Consider the following 21,614-nt stretch of genomic DNA (forward strand, 5'->3'; position numbering starts at 1 on the left):
TAAGTTTGAAGTTTTAACTTAAAGAAATTATTCCTTTCTGTTGAAAACATTTTTCTTTGGTTGAAAGAAAATTTACTTTGTTTCAAAAGACATATGCAATTGAAAAAATGTCTTTTGAATCAAAGAATTTGTTTAAAATCAAATTCCAAAATTATTCAGTTCAAAAAATTAATTCTTTCTTTCAAAAATTATTCATTTGAATCAGAACGAGAATTCATTGATTCAAAGAAAACAGGAGTTTGATTCAAAAAACTGAGTGTTTTGAATCAAAGTCAGTTTTGTTTTGTTTCAAAATCCAAGTTTTCTCTGCGTGTAGTTTTTGTACACATATTCGACGTGATATTTGATTAAATCAGTGTTCTGCTTAATAGGCGCATATAGCCCGCTCCTCCCCTGGTTTGATTTTTTTTGTTTTTGCGCAACTGAAGTGTTATCTTTCAAGCTTCTCCGGGAAAGGGGAAGCTGAGTGTTCCGAAAATGGTCGGTGGTATGAGAAATCTGTGTTTTTTTTGTATGAAAATGTGTTGGGGCTGCAGTGCTTAGTTATTGAATTGGAATTTTTATGTTGATTTTTCAAAATAATGACCCCGTATTATGATGGGCCGGGAAAGTAAATTCCTAAGTTCTAGCGACACCGTCATACCAATCTCGGCATGCTGCGATAAAATTGGTTCGAAGCACTGTGAATTTGTGGGCAACATAAAAATTACTATAGCCTTTCTTGGTTATTGTTATACAAGGAAAAGTAGATGGTAAATAGCAAGGTAAGATGTTAAACATCATTGAAAATGTGAAACTATTTTTATTCTGATTATGTATTAAATACCTTTTCAGGATTCTTTATTTGTTTCGAACAGTTGAAAAGGAGTAAGATGAGCCAAACCTTTCCCAAGCCAGTGGTAACGGATCCCTCGGTTGTGCTGCAGAAAACCATCACAGAATTTTGACGTAAAATCACAGAAATACAGATTTGAATTGTGTCAGAATCACAAACACTTTTTCGGCAAACTTGCCTTCTACGCGTGAGATCCTCGATTTTATCCATCATAGTGCCAAACTTCGATTTCAGCGCCTTATCCGTTTCCTAATTACAACCATGGAATAGGTTGCAAAAATCCAATGACTTTTTAGCAAATCTCTGTGCCGAATATGCGCTGAAAAGTGTACTGTACAAAGGATGATATGATTGGAAAAGCACTACTGGCATAAAGACTCGAGGTCCGAAGCTAAATGTTTCCTGGCCGCTACATTCAAGCGAAACAAGAATATCATTTTATAGGAATTTCATCCTATTGGATAATTCATCAAAAAAAAAAAAAAAAATAAAGAAAATATAAAAATAGTGGCAATCGAACTCACTGTAACACCTCATCTCGGCTTGTCAGTCCGATATCTTACCCAATGCACCATCTGAGTCGGTTAGCAACCGATTTCATTCTCATAGTGCTTCTGCCACTGATGATTACCGAAAAAAACGCACTGCATTGACCGTCTGCCATTTGGCCACCTTTGATGGAGGCCTACACTATTCTAAAACATTGGTAAATATAATAATTCATGAAACTTTGTTGAAGACATCTTGAACTGAAAGTTTTATGACAACTTGTTTTCATGAAGTTAGGGTGGTCCTATAAAATCCGTTTTTTTCCGTGATATATTTTGATGGTGATATTTTATAAAAAAAATCATTTATACAGCAACATTTTAGATAATAATGCGCATCTTTTGTTGAGAGTGCATCATAAAAATTTGTTCTTGTGTTGAAGTTATGAGGCAATTTGTGTTGAATAATGACTCTTTTGAAGCTTCATAACTCCAAATGGAGGAAGTCTAAATTTTTTTTTTCGATGATTGTATTTGAAAGTTCATGCCACAATTTTTACGATATTTAAAAAAACTGGAGACATGTTCATATTTATTAAAGCGTTTGATCGTGTTATGAAATTAGCTAAAAATCACAAAAAAATATTAAAAAAATTATACATTTGTTCTTCAAGAGCTCAGAAACTACTGGACTAATTGATGTGAAATTTGGTATGCAGTAGTTTTTGGATGTATAAAGGATGTAGGATGTATGAATTTTCACAACATTTGATGAGAATCACTTGTCAAATATATTTTACCGCTTTTTATAGTACTTTACGATTATCTTGTATGAGATTTCTCCCTCCCTTGAGTGCGACGGACTCAAAACTCCACAGATACCATTCTTTACCTAAAAACTACTCCATGCTAAATTTAACTTCAATGGGTTCAGCAGTTTCTAAAGAACTCATGTACAAATTCTCATAATTTTTATAGAAATTTTGTCGATTTTTAATAAATTTCGTACAACGATTAAACGCTTTAATAAAAAAACATATCTCCAGTTTTTTTTTAAATTGTAAAGATTGTAACATGAACTTTCAAATGCAATCAACGAAACATATATTGCCTCATAACTTCAAAACAAAACAAACTGTGGTAAGAATCCGTTTTCAACAAAAGATGCGAATTGTAACTACCTTAAATGTTGCTGAATAAGTGATTTTGATAAAATTTCATCTTGAAAAAGTAACACGATAAAACTGATTTTCATATGACTTTATGAAAAAAAAGTTAATGAATTATAATGTTCTACAATGTTGTAGAATAATGTAGACCTCTATCCTATCACAATTTGGAAATAATTTTTTTAATTCAGAAATCTCATGAATCACTCTGAAAATTTTCCAGTCAAAATGACAACCTTTAGAAGTTATAAAAGTTTGTCTAAGACGTCAAATGCGTGCAACTTAAGGAAAAACGTTAATAATTATTTCCCACTAAATTTAATTTCTGGAACACTGTGCAACGCCTTTTGATGAACATGAACATTTTTGAAACATTGAGTTATTAAAACCGAGTTGGGGAAGCAGGCCCATGCGAAGGACTCGTCCATAGGGGGGGTTCCGAAATTTAATTAATTTCAAACCTGGTTATAAATTAACCATGACTGAAAATTGTTAATCAAAATGATAATAACTGATGACTATTGATCATCTTAATTTAAATTTATTTTCTTCTTTTCAATTGAAGGGTTTATAAAACAGAATGTTCAATTCATCATTGAAAGCTAAATCTGAGAATGAACAGTTTGGACAATAAGTAATTTATCAAATGATCAATAAGGAACTGATAGAAATAAAAATAATTATATGATATGAATAAAATATGATCGATTTACGAAGGATTATTTAAAACAATGAAAGTAAGAGAAACATTATGTATTTACTAACGCAGGTTTTGTATTATTAAATTTAAAGCTCTGAATTTTTTGACGCTGTATATTGGAATATTGGGTCCTGGAAAGGACAAAATGTAGAAACTATGGTTGTTTTTAAGCAAAAATATAGGTTTATAGGCTTCCAAAAAGAGTAGTTTTCAAAAACACAAAAATTCAGGTTTGCAAAACAAAGACAAACTTTTAAAAAATATTACAAAGAAATAAAAAAGTGTAACATAAAAATTCGAAAAAACTTAAACAAAGATTCAATAAAATTATGTAAATTTATTTAAAAATTAAAACAAAATATGAAAATGAAAATTGTTTTTCAACATTTGAGAAATAAATTTATTCAATTAAATTGCCTGACCATTTTAAAAACTTATTTATAGAATTTAATATGTAACTCAAAGAAACATCATTTTGGGGCCTATGTTTGATTGATTTGGTAGATTTTTGCCCCTTGAAATCGAATCGTTTGTCAGATTTAGTCTATCACCTCTAGTTTTGGTGATATAATATTTATGATGAACTAAAAAATCTACGTGAAATAAAAAACTGATTATGAATTTGTTTATTATACTTCATTCTATTAAGAAAAAAATATTTTGATAAAGATACTGAAAAATGATCTAAAAAAGTTAAATTCTGAAATATTTTAAAACTTGTAAACATATATCATCACTTGTATTACTGGAGAAGATTCGAAAAATGTTTTTTTTTTCATTCAGCAATTTTGTTACATCCTGAAAAACGGTTTGATAATTGCTTTTAAATATATTGAAAATTCAATATGGTTAAAAACTCCTAAAAATCGTTAAAATCACCGTATATCACAAAATGGAGTAAAGGAAATAAAATAAATCTTGTATAGTTTTTTCCGCAAATGTTGAAAGTACTTATTGAAGTTGAAGTAGATAATCGGTTGCATAATGCAGAAATTTCTCTAATGATTTTTACTTACTTTCTTTTTTGATAGGAGTTGACCCCTTAATAATTTTTACGTATTTTCAAAAATCTTTAGAAATGCTAGCCAAACACGCTGCCACGAGGCCACGCCTAGACATTGCTCTACCGGCAACATAAATAAATTCGAAGTGGTAATAATCTTTTCTAGAATACCTGCAGACAAGGATGCCAGGTGTTTAAGATAAAAATTCAGGGCAATTTTGAAAAAAAAATCTGTGTATGTCTGTTCACTAGCAAAGATCACAAATTAGTTACCAAACTAGGGTTTAGCTATGCGTGAGGGCGGGAGGGCGTTATCACACTAACATACTTAATAGTTTTCTCTAACATTCTTTTTGAAACCTGCTCTTCTAGTTTTTGTTCTATTGGGGTAATTAACTTGAATGAAGAAATTCATACCCTATAACAATTATGTTTTCTATGTTGATTTTTTTGAGTTTACATCTGCAGTCATCATTGCCTATTATTTGAAAATAATAATTCCACTTACCCCAGAAGCAGCAGGACGAGGCCGAAAATGACCGGCGAGTTTCGGTGCCGGTGATTGCTAGCGGTGGCCATCCTGCCCCGGGCTGTGCTGCTCCACTGCTGCTGATCCGTTGATATCCGCGTCGCCGTCGATGGTGCAGCAGCAGCTGCAGTTGATACCGGAACTGGCCGGTATTAGTTGCCGGAATTGTCCAGCGATCACCACCTAAAAGCACCGTCGCCTTCCGCCGCCCGATTGATGTTGATGATGTTGGTTCTCTTTCGGTAGCCGGGGAATCCGGGTCAATGTTGGACGGTGTCGACTTCCAGGAGGCGGTCTGACGACTAGTCGCACAAGCCCGTATAATCATTGCATAATGGTTTTGATTAATTAATGAGCCGCACACATCCAACACACGCGCCAGAATCACGATTCGGAAGGCTTGGGGCCCTTTTTTTATTTGGTTGGGCTCGGTCGGTTTGTTGATTTTAACGACGCACTATAATTTCTTTTTCACACTTTCGTAATCGTTTTGCTCGGCGAGGATTCTAAACAAAATCCAGTTGGATTAGAGATTCGGGGTTTTCTGGGGAATAGAAAAGCATTTATTTTAGCTATCTGGCATTTATGGTCAAAGATTTTTTTATTGAAAAAATGAGCAAATTTTACCACTTTTAAATAGTTGTACTTCAGAGAGATAGTAACAAATTTTGACTGAAAAGTAAAACTTTGATGTTATATTCTCAGTGATGTTGAAAATGTTCACCTTTAAGCACTGAATTTCATTAAAAGAACTCATGAAACGCTTAAAAGGTAAAAAAGCCCCACTACAGAAGGCTTTGAAAACCTGACAATAATATGATGTACTAATTGTAAATTTATACAAATAATCTTCAAAAAATGAAATCTTGCGAAAATTGCGTTTAATTACGGAAAGTTTTACTCGAAACCTTTGATTCGTTGTTTTTATTACAACTCGATTTTTTGTACTTGAATATTCAACTATCTGTACTTTGTTGGAGTTCGGTAGCAGTGGTTTCCGAGTCTTCCTTTTTTTATCTAAAAAAATTAATGTCTGCAACTACATACTGAGAAACTACTGAGTCGATCAATGTTAAATTTTGAATAAGTCCGAGTTCAAATGTTTATTGCGAATGAGTTATAATTATTGTGGAAAAAAAAGAGCAAGTTCACTGGTGTTGGGAAAAAGTGGTAGAAATTTCGTCCCTTTTTACACATTTTGAAAATTTTGCCATGCAAAAATATTTTCAAGAACGCCTTCAAGTTTTTTAACAACACGTATTGTATTTCCGCATACTGTGATGCAAAAACAGCAATATTTCTATCACATACGGCTGAAACAGAAACAGTGCTGTAAAAAAATACCCAGAGATCTTGAAAACATTTTTGCATGGTAAAATTTTCAAAATGTCAACATTTCTACCACTTTTCCCCAACACCAGTGAATTTGCTCTAAGTTGCCACAAAGTTTCGTTCCAAACAGCAAGGTGTGTATTTATAGAAGGTGTTACCGTATATCAAAGTCCCGATTCTGCCATTTTGCCTATTGTGGCTATGCAACTGAGGAACTCATGGAGCTTGTTTACCAACAAGGCCGGGCGAACGAGGAGGGTTCGCCACCCCCCACCACCCGGTGAAGAATTTTTCCAATTAAAATTTTCAGCTCAAGAAATGAGTTTACCGGGAAATCATTTGATACCAACAAGAGTTTAAAAATAAGTGTTAACATACATGTCCGAAAATTGGCTCAGCTCCAGCGAAATTTTCTCGTTCATCACTCGTTTAGGCCTAAGACATTTCATTTTACGACTTTATATTATGTTCACGAATCTAAACTTATTTCAAATTTTAGATTTCAATTTGCAATTCAGTTAGCCTTTTGTTATGAAGCTCAAATCTTGACACACAAAACCCCACCTCGTGTTTTGAAACGAGTTTTTTTTTTCAAGAAGTGTAACTAAACAAGTTCAAAATTTTAAAACAACCATGAATTCATCGAATTCTAATTTCACACATCACAAGTTGATTACCATGTTACTTGTATTGAATACTCACGAGAGCTCTATAAAAACAAAAAAAACTTTGATCTCTTTGTTTATAAAAAAAATAGTTAATGTCATTCCAAATTTTATGCTGATATGAAATATTCCTCAAGAAACCCACTTCTGCCTCAATTGTATGTTATGTTTCTCATGTTTTGAATGCTACACTTCATATTTAAAAGGGTTTTGATAAAATACTCATGGCCACAAAATTTACATTTTTTTCTTAGGTGCAAATGATGTACAAGAGCTGGTTTTAATTGATTTGGGTGCCCTGACCCCAAATATGCGATTTTTTCTTTTTCTAACAGCTTTTGTTTTTGAAATCATTTTGGGAAACAGGTAAAAATTATTTAAGAAATTTCTTTTTTGACTTTTTCGACAAAGCTTTAAAACATAAAAAATCTTAATAAAGGTTTTAAATCGTAGTAATTTTGATTTTAGCTTAAAAAAAATAGAATTTTTCTACTTTGTTCACTTCACTCCATATAATCTAAATTGAATGACATTTTTCAAGCAAAAATCCAATTAAGGCTTTAACAATTGTTTTTAAACGAAATAAAAATATTTTTATAAATTTCATCAGTAGTGTCGGAAATGCTTGTAATGATATCTTTAATTTTTTCTGAACTGTAGAAATTAACTTTTTTTAGAGATCATTCATCAAAGATCATTCATTAATAAAATAAACTTTTATTTTTCAACAAAATTAGAATCCTTTTTTTCTTTCAAGTAAATTTGTAAGTGCATCAATGCTAAATTTTGTGTTTAGAAAACGTTATCTTTTTAGAGGCCTTTAAATTCAAATTTTTATTTATAAGAAAATCAAAGTTTCTACCTGTTGTCTTTTCCAGGACCCAGTATTTCGACGGTGACAAAATATTTAAAACTTGAAGATTTAAGTTTTTAATCTACGCTTGAAAATTTATAAACGTTTCACTATTTTCTATTGGTTTAAATAACCTTTTTTGAATTTTTCATTTTTTTAATCTATGATAAGTCGAAGAAGAAACAATAAAGCTAAATTTTAATGCGCAACGTTTATGAAATGAGTAATTGATTTGTGTTTTATGTATTTACAACAATTCTTTGAATTTCTTGTTTTTATTTTTTATTTTTTTTAGTTTCTAATTGATAGCTCAAGAAATCGCTCATTTCTCAACCTGTGTTTTGTCAGTATAAGCTTTCAATGATTAATTGAAAACATTGTTTGAAGTTATTATTGTGTAATAAATTTTTTTAATATTTTTCTTTGATAAGTAGAAGAATTTGAATATGAAAAAATGATTTAATCTCTGATTGTGATCACTGGCACTGGCACTGGCACACAAATTTGGTCTTTGTACCTATTACATATAGATTTGGTAATATGAAGATTTAAAATTTGTCAGTTTTGAATTAAATCAATCCTTTACAACTGATCAACTATCAAACATACATTTAAGAAAAAAATAATTTGGATTTTGTTTATTATACTTCATTCAATTGAGGAATAGTATTTTGATGATGATGTATGATCTAAAAAAGTAAAAAACGACACTTTTAAAAATAAGGAAAATTTGACATCACTGCAGAAAGTTTAAAAAAAAACTTGATTTTATCTAACAAATTTGTTAAAACCTGCAAAACGATTAGGTTTATGCTTCAGAAAATATCTAAAATCAAATTTGGTTTAAAACTTCTTTAAAAATTTGTGAAATGAGGAAAAGTAAACAAACAGAAAACTTCAAAAACTTTTTTCGTAAACTCAATATAACTTGAAGTTTTGAAGAAAGTTAATAATTGATTTAAAACTTTTATTTTGAAATGTATGTTTTGTTTAAAGGTTTTGTCAAACACGTGCAGATTTTCTTAAATAGTTTTAACCTATTTTCCAAAGTTATTTTATTCATAAAAGCTGATAGAAAAATTGCATATTTAGATTGACTCAAATAAGTCAAAATAACGTGTTAAATTCATTGCACATAGGAAATATGTGAATATTGTGGCCTTGTGTCATTTATCGAAACATTTTAAAATGTGATATTGAGCAGATAGAAGAACAAGAAACACAAAATAAAATAGGGACTGGCATTGGCTTCTTCTTGAAGAATATTTCATATCAGCATTACATTTGTAATGACATAAACGATTTTTTTAAGTCAAATTTTGTTGTAATTAGGAAGAGGGTATTAGATTGGACTTTAGGCTAACAACCTACTGCTCCTGATATCTTGTATTGTTACAGAAACTGAGAGAAGAAATAACCGAATTGGAACTTTGGCAACGACTTTTAGCATGAAAACACGGACTGGAATTGGAACTTGGAATGTTTTGACCCTTGCCCAGCCAGGAAAGCTGGCTCAACTTGCTAGAGAAGCTAGCCGCTTCAAGCTAGAGATATTGGGACTGAGTGAAGTCCGTTGGCCTAACACTGGAGAACACAAGACACAGTCCGGGCAAGTACTGCTTTACTCTGGCATACGAGGAGAACATGCTACTCGGGAACGAGGAGTTGGTTTCCTGTTAAGCCCGCAGGCCCATACGGCCCTCATAAGATGGGAACCGATAAACGAAAGAATAATCGTAGCCAGATTCAGAACACGGGTTAGAAACCTTACAATGGTCCAGTGTTATGCGCCAACTGACGTTGCCGATTTGCAGGAGAAAGAGCAGTTTTACAGTCAATTGAACAGCGTGGTTGAGAGAATTCCGAAGGGTGACATTCAAATCCACTTAGGCGACTTCAACGCAAAGATTGGCTCCGATAATCAGGACTTTGAGCGCATCATGGGGCGCCATGGTCTAGGACAGATGAGCGAAAACGGAGAGCTGTTTGTAGAATTTTGTGGCAACAACAACATGGTGATCGGTGGATCGCTCTTCCCCCATCGACCAGCACATAAGGTCACTTGGGTATCCCGAGATGGCCGAACAGAAAATCAAATTGACCACATCTGCATCAGCCGAAAATGGAGAAGGAGCCTTCTTGATGTCCGCAACAAACGAAGCGCAGACATTGCATCTGACCATCACCTCGTCCTTGGCGAGATACGACTGAGAGTTGCGCGTGTCCAACGGCGCGAGGAGAAAGTCGGGTGTCGATACGACGTCCGCCGGTTGGAGAATCCAGAGGTGAAAAGGGCATACGTTGAACAGCTAGAATCCCGAGCCTCGGAGCTGCCGACAGACGGAACAGTCGAAGAACAGTGGTGTGGAATCAAGAATGCCTTTATCACGACGAGCCATGGTACTCTCGGTAAAGTTTGTGGAAGAAGGAGTGAATGGATGTCGGATGAAACTTGGAGGATGGTCGATGATCGGAGAAAGGCGAAAGTCGGCATGTACCGGGTCAGCCAAAGCAGCCGCCCGCTTACGATATGCGGAGCTGGAAAAGGCAGTTAAACGAGCTTGTAGACGAGACAAGAGAGCCTGGACAAACTCCCTAGCCGAAGAGGGAGAAAGAGCCGCCGCCAATGGAGATATCCGATTACTTTATGACATTTCTCGCCGCCTCAGTGGTTCAAGGACTAATGCAAGAATGCCGCTAAAAGACCGAGCAGGTCAGTTATTGACCGATCGAACAGATCAGCTCAAACGATGGACTGAGCACTTCGAACAACTCTTCCGAGTCACGAATAGCGATGGCCAACAGAATCTGCAGCTCGAAGCGCCAACAGTAAGTCGCATAAATGGCGTCAACTCGGAAGCGCCTTCGCTGGCTGAAATAGAAGCGGCAATCAAAAACATGAAATCCAACAAAGCACCTGGGATCGATTGCATCCCTGCTGAAATGCTGAAAGCCGACCCTGCCCTATCAGCACAAATGTTGCACCGTCTTTTCGCTGACATCTGGGATACTGCAACATTCCCGGCCGACTGGATGCAGGGTATCCTCGTAAAGGTCCCGAAGAAAGGAGACCTGACAGAGTGCGGTAACTGGCGAGGCATAACGTTGATCTGTACAACCCTCAAAGTACTCTGCAAAGTGATTCTGAACAGGATCCAGGAGAAAATCGACGCTACACTCCGACGGCAACAAGCTGGATTCCGATCCGGACGATCATGTGTGGACCACATCACAACGCTACGAATCATACTGGAACAAATCAACGAATTCCAGGACTCTCTTCTGCTGGTGTTCGTTGATTTCGAAAAAGCATTTGACCGACTGAACCACGAAAACATCTGGGCTGCTCTTAGACGACGAGGGGTCCCAGAGAAACTAGTCCATCTCATCGAAGCACAGTACGAGGCATTTTCGTGCAGGGTCTTGCACGACGGTGTCGTGTCCGAACCAATCCCGGTAACTGCTGGAGTGAGACAAGGATGTATTTTGTCACCGCTGCTTTTTCTAATCGTAATGGATGAGATTCTGATTGGATCGATTGACTGTGCACCGAACCGAGGATTGCCGTGGAATCCTTCAACAATGGAGCAACTGAACGACCTTGACCTGGCAGACGATATTGTTTTGCTCGCCCAAACACAACAAGACATGCAGAGCAAACTCGACGACCTCACCGAAAGCTCCAAGGCAGCAGGTCTCAAAATCAATGTCGGAAAGACCAAGTCGATGGAAATCAATACAGAAAATCGTTCCAATTTCGTGGTAGCTGGACAACAGGTTGAGACAGTGGAGTGCTTCCAGTATCTTGGTAGCCAGATAACGCCTGATGGTGGTACCGTAATCCGGGGTAATATTGATCACTTTTTTCAATATTTTTCGATTATGTTTTCTGTTAAGGGAAATGTGACATGTTTTATATTTTTAAAACCAGTACTGGACTCCTATGAACGTAAAACATGGATGCAGAAATTTATTGGACCTCTTTAAATTTGATTTAAAAATCGTTTTCGTCGCTGTTCAGAATTTGATGCTTTGGGGTGACATTGATCAGTCTTTATTCTGACGGTTTTAACGCGTTTTCTTGATCATAAAGGATACAAAACACCTTCATAATATTTAAAAATGCTAGTTTATCAATTTAACCTTGACTTTTAACGTTTTATTTCAAAAATAGTTATTATCGAAAAAAGAACTAATATGCTGCCTACATTTAGGGGCAAAAATAATTATAATAGCACAATAGTAAGAGCTTCAAAATATAAATGAAATTTTACCTTCACACGTTCCCCTAGACCCTCCCACTATTTCCATTTTTATTTTTTCTTCAAAGTTAACGATTTGATAGGGTTCCTATCCATTTTTCCAATACGGGCTTACTCTTGGAAAATGTCCTCATTTTTTAAATATCAAAAATATATCATTAAATATCTATGAAAATAGCAATATAACTGTTTTTATACAAAGAAAAGAAGTTGTTTTTTCACCTTAAACAACCCGTTTGCTTCTAAAAGCTTGTTGGAATCATCAGGAGAGCTCTTTGTTCGCGAGCCTTGAAAAAATAGATATTTTGAGATTTTGAAATTAGATTTTTTACTAACAGAGAAAAATTTCAAATACAAACCAAATTTTGCCTATTTGATACTCAATTAATAGGGTTTCAAACGTAGAAAACAGTTTTCAAGAATTCAAACTATAGACTGAGCTATTGATGATAATGTGGAAAAGTTTCATGTTGGTCAAAGTTACCCCGGTGATCAATGTTACCCCGTTTTACGGTACCAAGAAGGACATTGAAACCCGGATCAGAAAAGCCCGATTTGCGTTTGCGAGTCACCGAAACATCTGGCGGTCACGCCAGATCTCTCTACGAACTAAGATCCGAATCTTCAACTCAAACGTCAAATCCGTATTGCTGTACGGGTGTGAAACTTGGTGCACATATGCGGTGACGACGCGAAAACTGCAAGTTTTTGTGAATCGCTGCCTGCGGAACATCATCCGCGCTTGGTGGCCTGGCAACTGGATCTCAACTGTGGAACTTCATCGCCGGTGTCATCAAAAGGCGCTAGAAATCGAGATTCGGGAACGTAAGTGGAGATGGATTGTGCACACGCTGCGAAGAGATGAAAACGAGATTTGCAGAGAGGCGCTTGACTGGAATCCAGATGGGCATCGAAGAAGAGGCAGGCCCAAGAGCTCGTGGCGGCGAAGTCTAGCCGCTGAAATCCGCACAGTTGACGATAACCTTGGCTGGCAGCAAGTGAAGACGCTGGCTCCGGATCGCCAGCAGTGGAGATCTTTTATCTCAGCCCTATGCGCCGGTCAATCGGCGCTGGACCCTTAGGTAGGTAGGTAGGTATTAAATTTTAGTTTTATTTGATTATTGACGGATTTTACATTAAAAGTGGATATGAGTAGTCAACTAAGCTAAGCTAAACTAATTAAAAATGAATTTACATAAAAATGTGAAGCTTTTTTTTGAATAAAGAAAAACGAATTCAGAATAAGGTTAACAATATTCTCGATTTGTAGTTACAAAGCTATCAGCGCAATAAGACGTTATTTTTCTATGAATTCTTGATGTTAAGAATGAACTAGTTCATTCAATAAATCAATGTATTTTTTCGTTATAAAACTGTTCTAAATCTGGTGCTCGTGGATTACAGAAAATATATAAATTATGAATTTATGTAGAGGTTAATCACCGTTATTTACGTTTGTTACTTAATTATTCGGCCCATCGGTGAAAAGTGATATCCTTTTAAGTAAGAACATGTTAAGATCATGAAATTTAATAAGCGGATGAATTTATACATAGAAGTAGATTTTTTTGCATATATTCAGGGGTCTTTGGGATTAAACAAATCGTACGACCCGCGAGCCAAATGCTTTTTGACTATTAAAACCCCGAGTTAATGCAAACTAAGCCCACAGGCGGATCCACGAGGCGGGTTTTTTTTTATAGAGAAATTCAATTTCTGCTGTCTGATGACTTCGAAAAAGGGAATTTTGGTGAAAATTTTGGCCCATGATGTAAAGGATTTTTGACAGTCAATAGATATTTTATTGAAGCTAACGAACGTCTTCAAAGCCTACTTTCGTTTAAAGGGTTTATACTTTATTGAATCTGACAATTGTTTCAAATCCTTTCTTTTTATTAAGATTATTTAAAAGTTCTTTGATAGAAAATTACTGTGTTATTGAATCCATTAAGAATTCTTTAAGTAGATAACTGAGGTTTAATAAAAATGTGCTTTAATTGCTTAATAATACTTAAAAAGTTTCGTGTAGGATTTTAAAAGCATTAGGCATAAAACCATATAGCCCATATAGTTCCCCACTTTGCTGAAGGTTATCAGAAAACAATCGCTCACCTTGTACCCGGATACCGGTTTTCCTCTATTCAGGAGCACCAGTAGGTAGCAGTATCACTGTTTTGTTTACCGCGTTTTGCTGTTGTGGATTTTTCCTCCATCTGTATTTTCCTAAGGCAGCTAATCAATTCACGCGTCAAGCGGTTTCCTTCCGGTCCGGTTCGGGGTAGGTTAAGAAGTGGCCTCGTCTTCTTTGCCACGGACATCAACCACACCGGACTATCGCTGCTGCTGCTGCTGCCGGATAAGGTTGCGGCAGGAAGGTTTGTTCATGGCCTAGGCTGGCGTGAAAATTCCAGAGCCTCCGAGATAGAGACACAGAGAAGGTGAAAGTCCATCGCAATCACTGACTGACTGGTTTGACCCCCACCTGAACTTAGCCCCCCACGGAAATTTCTGCAGCACAGGTTCACACCGGATGTGGTACACTTAGGAATTCGTCGTTACCGGAGCAATGGGGCCGAAACTATACACACACATAAACACTAGCGCGGTGGACACTGATTTGTTTCATGGCATTGCGCGTCGCCGTTCTGGCGTAAAAAGCAAAAAAAAAACTTGTGAGCTTTAATAATGATTAATGGTTAACGTTGTTAACCGATGTAGTGACTAGGTGTAATAATTCGTGGAAGTTGCGGCAAGCGATCTCTATAGGCAGCGGAAGACTCACCATGACGTGACGGTTACAATTGTGTCAATTTGTTTCCGATTAATGGAGGAAGGACGGAATCACACCCCGGTATGATTTGAGGAATGTGTTTTGGTGTTTTTGGTTGGTCAACAGACAAGTTAGGTTAATAAACTCATGTCCCATCTTTCACTACACTGTGTTTTGCTCTAGTTGTTGTTTGAATGTTCCATTAACTATCAAAACTTTCAGCTTAAAAAAATCTCAAACATTATTAATCCTTCGTGGTTTTTAAAAAAAATCTAAGGTAGGGAGATGTTGACACAAGAAAAATTGACTATTTGATATAACTCAATTGGTTGAAAAACGAGTAAAGTTCTTTCTTTTGATGATTAATTCGAGCGACTGAAAATCAATTCACCAATACGTCGTGAATGTATCATACTAATTTTGAAGTATTTTAATTCTATAAAAGCGCCTGAATCTATGTTATAAACCGATGATCTGATGATATATTGACAAAGTGAACTTAATTTGTATAAGAAAAGCATTGGGTTCAAATTAGAAAAATAAGAATAATACAATTAACTTCACAGCAAAACTGAATCAATAAATTCCACATGCAAATGCGTTGCAAATTATTGAACCAACTATTTTTTGTTGTATTGCTACAAGCTGCTCATGGTAAGTTCCACTCCAACAGTTCCAACACTGTCAAAGTTTACTTCAACATTGAGATTCGATTGAGCTGATACCATTGACAAAATTGATTAGATATTTGCGAAATTCATTAGAATTTTTCTATGTATGTACATGAGTGTCGTAACCAGGACTGTTCTTGATGTTATCAAATTGTGTTCCCTCGAAGAGCTTGTTGAATACCGTCTTGCTGGAGTTGTCAAGTTGCTTTTTTTCTACGATACTGAAAAAAGATCCTAAAAATGGAAAAAGTTGTAGGGGAACTGGGTATAAAATGCGCAATTGGGACAAGATGCGCCACCATAAGTATTTCACTAAACAAACATTGTTCAACATTTCTGAAAATGCCAGTTTGTTTTATTTACACTTTAATGCGTTTATAAATATTTGTGGACCTTCTAAGTCTAGGTCTGGACAATCATCACACCACGAAAAATTTCCTTATTCAATTATTTTTTTCTGTTTTCAAACGATTTTTAATAAACTTGTCTAGGCAGGGCAAAACGAGCCATGTCCGTTTATCTTTAAGCATGTTTCATATTTGTTTAAATTTATATGCAGTTTTCATCACAAAAATTTTAAGGATATTTATATGTTGAATTGGAAAACATAACTTGAATGGGAACGAATATATTTAAAATTCCTAAATTTAATATAGATTTAATTAACTATTCAAAAGATCGTCGGTATATCTGGCAGCACTGCGCGTAGCAATACATTTTTCCATCTTTGATTTAGAAAAAAAGTGTTTATAACTGGAAAACACCTTGGGAGGCCCTTGAATTAATAAAAACTTACTAGGGGAATTGGGGCGAAAATGCGCAGAGCGGGCAAGATGCGCCACCATCAGTATTTCACTAATCAAACATTTTTCAACATTTCTGAAAATGCCAGTTTGTTCTTTTTATACTTCTATGCGTTCAAAAACATTTTTGGATCTTTTGAGCTTTTTATATCGCGTAAATTTGACGAAAAACAAAAAAAAAATTAGCAGGTTTTTTTTGCAATTTTTCAACTTTTCTCTTAAGGAATTATATCAACTAAAAACAAAAACACTACCTGTCATCTACAAAACATTTTCCAGTTGAATAACTATTTGAATAACTACTATGAAGCGGTAGCTGTTGGCCCGTGAGGAACAAAAATTTGATATGTGATGATATGCTTCTGAATAAATTCTACCCGCTCATTTTCAACCTCTTTCATTTCACCTAACCTTCTATTCATCTATATATAAAAAAAAATTATAATCTTTAGATGTCCCTACTAAAAAGGACATCACTTTTCACCGCTAGGCCGATCAATTAAATCTACACATTTAATAAACTTTTCACAAGAATGTCTGTATAACTGGCAACACTGCGTGTAGAAATACTTTTTTTAATCTGTGAAGTAGAATACAAGTGTTTTAAACTGTCAAACACTTTCGGGGGGACTTCAATGAATATGCACGTAAAGAACGTTTAATGGCACGATTGAGTACACACATATGCGCATTATGCCCCTACTGAATCTGAAATCCAATTTTCAACCTACTCTTCAAACTTCATTAAGTTTGTGCCCTTTTTTGACCTTCCAGTTATTCAAACTATCAGATTTAGACAAAAAATAAACCAAACTTTCAAACACAATCGAAAAATAAAGTTAATCTTTCAAGTGTACTCTAAAACAAGGCTTTTTTCTTAACGTGGGCATTATGCTCCCTCTTCCCCTAATCGTTAAACGGCGCGATTGGGTACACACATATGCGCACATTGCCCCAAACGAAATGGAAATCATACTTTAGAAAGCTTTTCAAAATTTAACGATTAAGACGTATGTAATCGGTATAAGTGTTCCTGTTTGTATATTTCTGGTGAAGAACAGTCCCCTTTTCAAAACTATTGTCGAATTTACTAGATTGCATTCTTCATTTACGAGTAATAAAAGATTTTTCTTAACGTGGGCGTCTTACCCCCAGTTCCCCCGGTGACTTTGGCAAGACGGTATCAGTAATCCAAAGAATACAGGGTCCGGCAATTGAACTGCTACATTACTTCAACAGTAATTATTTCGTTGCACACGAAACAGTATTGAACGACCCCTCGTCGCTTTGTTTACATTAAATTTTAGCTATCATTGGATGTAAGTGTTACTTTTGTAATCAGGTGTTATCTGGAAAAATGGATCTCGAACAGAAACGTAGCGCCGTGGTTTCCTTGTTCCTAGCTGGCAAACGGCAGAAGGACATAGTTCGTGAGCTGTCCGATATAAGTGTGTGCAGAAGTTTTGTATACCGTACTGTTAAAAGATACCTGGAGACCGAAAGTGCCAAAAAACGGTATGGTGTGAGACGCCGGCCTACTGTGGTGACACCTGCCATGGCGAAGATCGTCAAGAAGCGCCTTAAGAGAAATCCTCGTCGTAGTGCCACTAAATTGGCAGAGGTTCTCAACATATCGGATTGAAGTCTCCGTCGGATCCTGAATGATAAGCCTTACAAGATCCAAAAGGTTCAAAACCTTACGGTGAAGCAGAAACAAGAACGGGTAAAAAGAGCGAAGGCGCTGCTGAAGATGGCGCCGCGGAAGGAAGGTTGAAGAATATCGTGTTTACCGACGAGAAACTCTTCACCGTACAGCAGTTCGTGAATAAGCAGAACGACAGAGTTTGGTTGCACGAAGCCTCGCCGACTTGCTGACGGCAACCCGGCGACAGAAACCAGCATCGGTGATGGTTTGGGCCGGAATCACCCCTGATGGCCGGACTCCGCTGGTTTTTGTCCCTAAAGGAGTGAAGATCAATCAAAATACTTATCGGGAACTAGTTCTACAGAATGTCGTCGAACCGTGGGCACGTCAACATTTTGGTTCCAGGGATTGGGTTTTCCAAAAGGACTCGGTGCCGGCTCATCAAGTGAAGAAAACCCAACTTTGGATTGCGCAACATTTTCCAGGGTTCATTTCGAGCTCCGAGTGGCCGGCGAGTTCCCCAGACCTGAACCCTATGGATTTCGCTGTTTGGAGTATGTTTGAGGCCGAAGTCTGCTCTTACAAACATGAAGGTGGTCGATTCACTTTACCAGTGAATTTGGAAAAAGTAATTTGTTTTCGAAGGAAAATTGAATGAATTTGAAAAAAAGTTGTTGTTTTGATCAATTTCTATGTTTAATTCAATGTAGCACTTCAATTGCCGGACCCTGTGCAAAGATCAAATGTTGGTTATATGATTTTAATCGCCGTAATTTTAATGATTATAATTTTAATGGCATGTGCGGCGGAACGAAAACTAGAGAGAATTTTTATTTATAGAAATTTGAAAGAAAGGTGGATAGACAGGCATTAGTGCGCCAATAGGAGAAAGCTTGATAGGTGTTGAAATTTTAGGCTAGAGGGCATGTTGATGAAAAGCTCCCATGAATTGTCCCGCCTTTACTCAGATCCCTGCAACGTTACACGATTTGTCTATGTATCGTGTGACCAACATCTTTTAAATATGTGCTCGTGAGTCTCGTTTTTAAGCTTTTTTTCCTCAGATTTAAGCTTTTTTTGCCTTGAGAGCATAGGAGATGAAAGCTCAAAAAAGCTTAAATCTGTCAAAAAAGGGGAAATCTGAGGGGAAATCTGAGAGATGTGCTCCATACGGTTTGTATAGCATTGCCGGGAAGTGCCTTTACTCTGCACTAGCTCGTTTGAAGTGTGCGTAATAACACGCTCTCAAACCACTGGGCTCGCTATACATGGGAATTCTCTTTCTGAGTTTCTCATGTATCGTTAGCGTCTAATATGAACACAATTTTATCATATTTTCAAAACAATAGTAAACTCTCAACATTTTTCAGACAAAGCGTTCAATAGTGTTTATAATGGGTTCAATTGTTCCCAAGAGTTCAAAAAGGTATGTTTTTCTTCTTAATCGTGATCATTGCTGATTACACTAAAATTTATCCAATAACTAATATTTATCCAATATTATCTGGCAAAAAGAGTCAAGAAAATTGATTTTCTCTTAAATTTAGAAAATAGCGCCTTTAAGTATGCAATGACATTAGAAATGAGACGATGCTTTGGAAGTTTCTTCTTCTGACACATATGAATCGTGAAATGAGTCGATTTACATCCTATTTTGAAATTATGTTTAATTTTTTTTCCAGGGATTAGGGCCCCCGGAATGAAGGAACAAGTCTCCTTGAATAAAGGATCAAATCTTCCTTAACTTTGAAAATATTGCATTTTTTTTACTTACACGAAACTGCTTCTAGTTCATCCACGGGTTCAAGTATCGTTCCAACTTTTAGAGCATACAAACTTGAAATTACACGCTTTCAGAAAACGCGAAATACGGCGAGTTGCTAAACTTTTCATAAATGATATGGTGAAAATAAGAAAATGGGATCAAGTATCCCCATTCGCCCCTATAGAATTTCCACAGAAATGTATGAAACATTTTGAAAATAGTAATTTTCTAGAAAAATTACTTATTTTAAAATTCCTCAAAAATTATAAAAATGTTCACCAAAGTATTTATAACGTATTAAGTGTATACGGATGGAAAAAATATTTTTACGTAGGTTTTTCATCGAGTTCAAAAAATTGAATTTCGCCAAATTCCTCATAACTGAATCATTTTTATTTCTTGTAGGATATAAAATAATGTAGCATTCATTACAAGTTGTAACTTGCCATATTTTCAAAACTACATTTGAAAATATGCTTTCCGAAATTCGAATTCATTGCTGAAATACTGCTAAATTTCCAAAGAAAAACTGTCTCTCAATCATTATATTGAGAGCTTTTTTACATGAATTTAACTGATTGCCACACAAGTTATTTCAAAGAATGTGACTGATAACTTATTTGAAGAAGAAGACCCCTCAATTTTCCATAAATTGTAATTTTGTTTTAAATCCCATACATATCGTTCGAAATTTCATAACTATTTATGACCCTGCATTTACACCGCTCTGTCGATTGAGGTTAAGCGGAATGTTATACCTATTCAACTACCTATCGCGGTACTGACCTTAGTTTTCCAATGTGAGGTAACCCAATCCGTAATTTGGATCAACACATAGTTACACATAGATACATTTAAGGGGGTCCAGAAATTTGTTTTCTGTTTTGCGTTTCGTTCATTGCCCTGGTGAGATCCCGTTCTCCCAAAGATGTGGTGTATTATCATTGATATTTTTTACACCGAGGGAGAACATTTATCTAAATACTACAACCCATGATGAATCTAGTATTGTGGTCTCACATGTCAAATCGCACGTCCAGCCATATTGAAAAAAGTGTTTACGAAAATGGGGGTTAAGAGATGCCAGGTGTTTGAGATACAAAATCAAAGAAAAAAAAAGTCTATGTATGTCTGTGCATGTCGTAGACCAAAGATCAAAAGATTTAAAATCAAATTGGGTTTTAGTTTATTTCCTTAATTACAATACACTCAGCACTTTTCGGATGCTCCGAAATAGCTGTGATTAACCGTGATAATAGGAAGGATTTTTTGAGAGTGCACCAAAGAACCATATTCCTAAATTGGATGTTGCTTGTCCGATCAATAGCACCAAGGTCGGACTCAGGGTGTTCACCATCGAAGCGGCAGTCGAGGCTACATCATGCACTACGACACTGCCACCGGTTCCCTAGTTCAAAAGAGCCAAAAACTCCATCTGGTTTTCCCAAATGATACCCGTCAGATCCGGATTACTCGATTGGATCTTCTGGAGCAGCGATGGCAACAGACGGGGGTCCTCCTGAAGCAGCTGTTTCATCTCGATGAAGATCAGATGTTCCTGCAGGAAGGCCAGCCGCTTCTCGGACGATGGAATGTCATACCTCGCCATGTTACCATCCGATTCGATGACTTTCTGCTGCTTTCAGACAGCTCTTGGAAGAAAATAGTGTTGAATAAGCATATATTTTTTACTTCTATAGATTATATTTGCAAAAATCATGGCGAAATCTTTATCTGAGCAATATATTGATGATTGGTAAAACTCCGTGTTTTACATAAATCAGAGCACCTGGCATCCCAGCCAGTCAGCAGCCAAGCCAACAGTCAGCTGTCAAATTTCGACTGCGTTTCACCCCCACCGCCGCATCCAACCCTCGTCTACTTTTTGCCAAAGTGAGACCACCATAACTAGATTTATCATGCTACAACCAATGTTCGTCTCAAGCTTTTTAGAAACACAAGGATCTCCGACTTTCACAGTAAGTTGGATAGGAGAGCGCGGGGCGCTCAATGAGTTTGTTTACAAACATAAGCGTATTTGCTCAGCTGATCAGTGGTTTGTTGGTAAACAAACTTCATGAATTCTGCAGTAGCAAATGACCAAAATGGCTGAATCGAGAATTT

The 21,614-nt window shown here is 36.1% G+C and overlaps 1 protein-coding gene across 4 annotated transcripts in view; it reads right to left on the reverse strand.

Moving 5' to 3' along the window:
* The window catches only part of LOC129748643 (glycine receptor subunit alpha-4), a 216,195-nt gene that overhangs the window by 160,875 nt on the left and 33,706 nt on the right, over positions 1–21,614 (reverse strand). For all 4 annotated transcript variants that reach the window (XM_055743309.1, XM_055743311.1, XM_055743308.1 and 1 more), the window contains exons 2-3: positions 13,949–14,481; positions 4,704–5,268 (exon numbers count right to left, since the gene is read on the reverse strand). In XM_055743309.1, coding sequence (XP_055599284.1) covers positions 4,704–4,774 — 71 coding nt within the window. In that variant the 5' untranslated portion in view covers positions 4,775–5,268; positions 13,949–14,481. The remainder of the gene's footprint in view (positions 1–4,703; positions 5,269–13,948; positions 14,482–21,614) is intronic.

The sequence above is a fragment of the Uranotaenia lowii genome, chromosome 2 (genome assembly GCF_029784155.1).
Source record: "Uranotaenia lowii strain MFRU-FL chromosome 2, ASM2978415v1, whole genome shotgun sequence".
In the NCBI taxonomy this organism is placed as follows: domain Eukaryota; kingdom Metazoa; phylum Arthropoda; class Insecta; order Diptera; family Culicidae; genus Uranotaenia; species Uranotaenia lowii.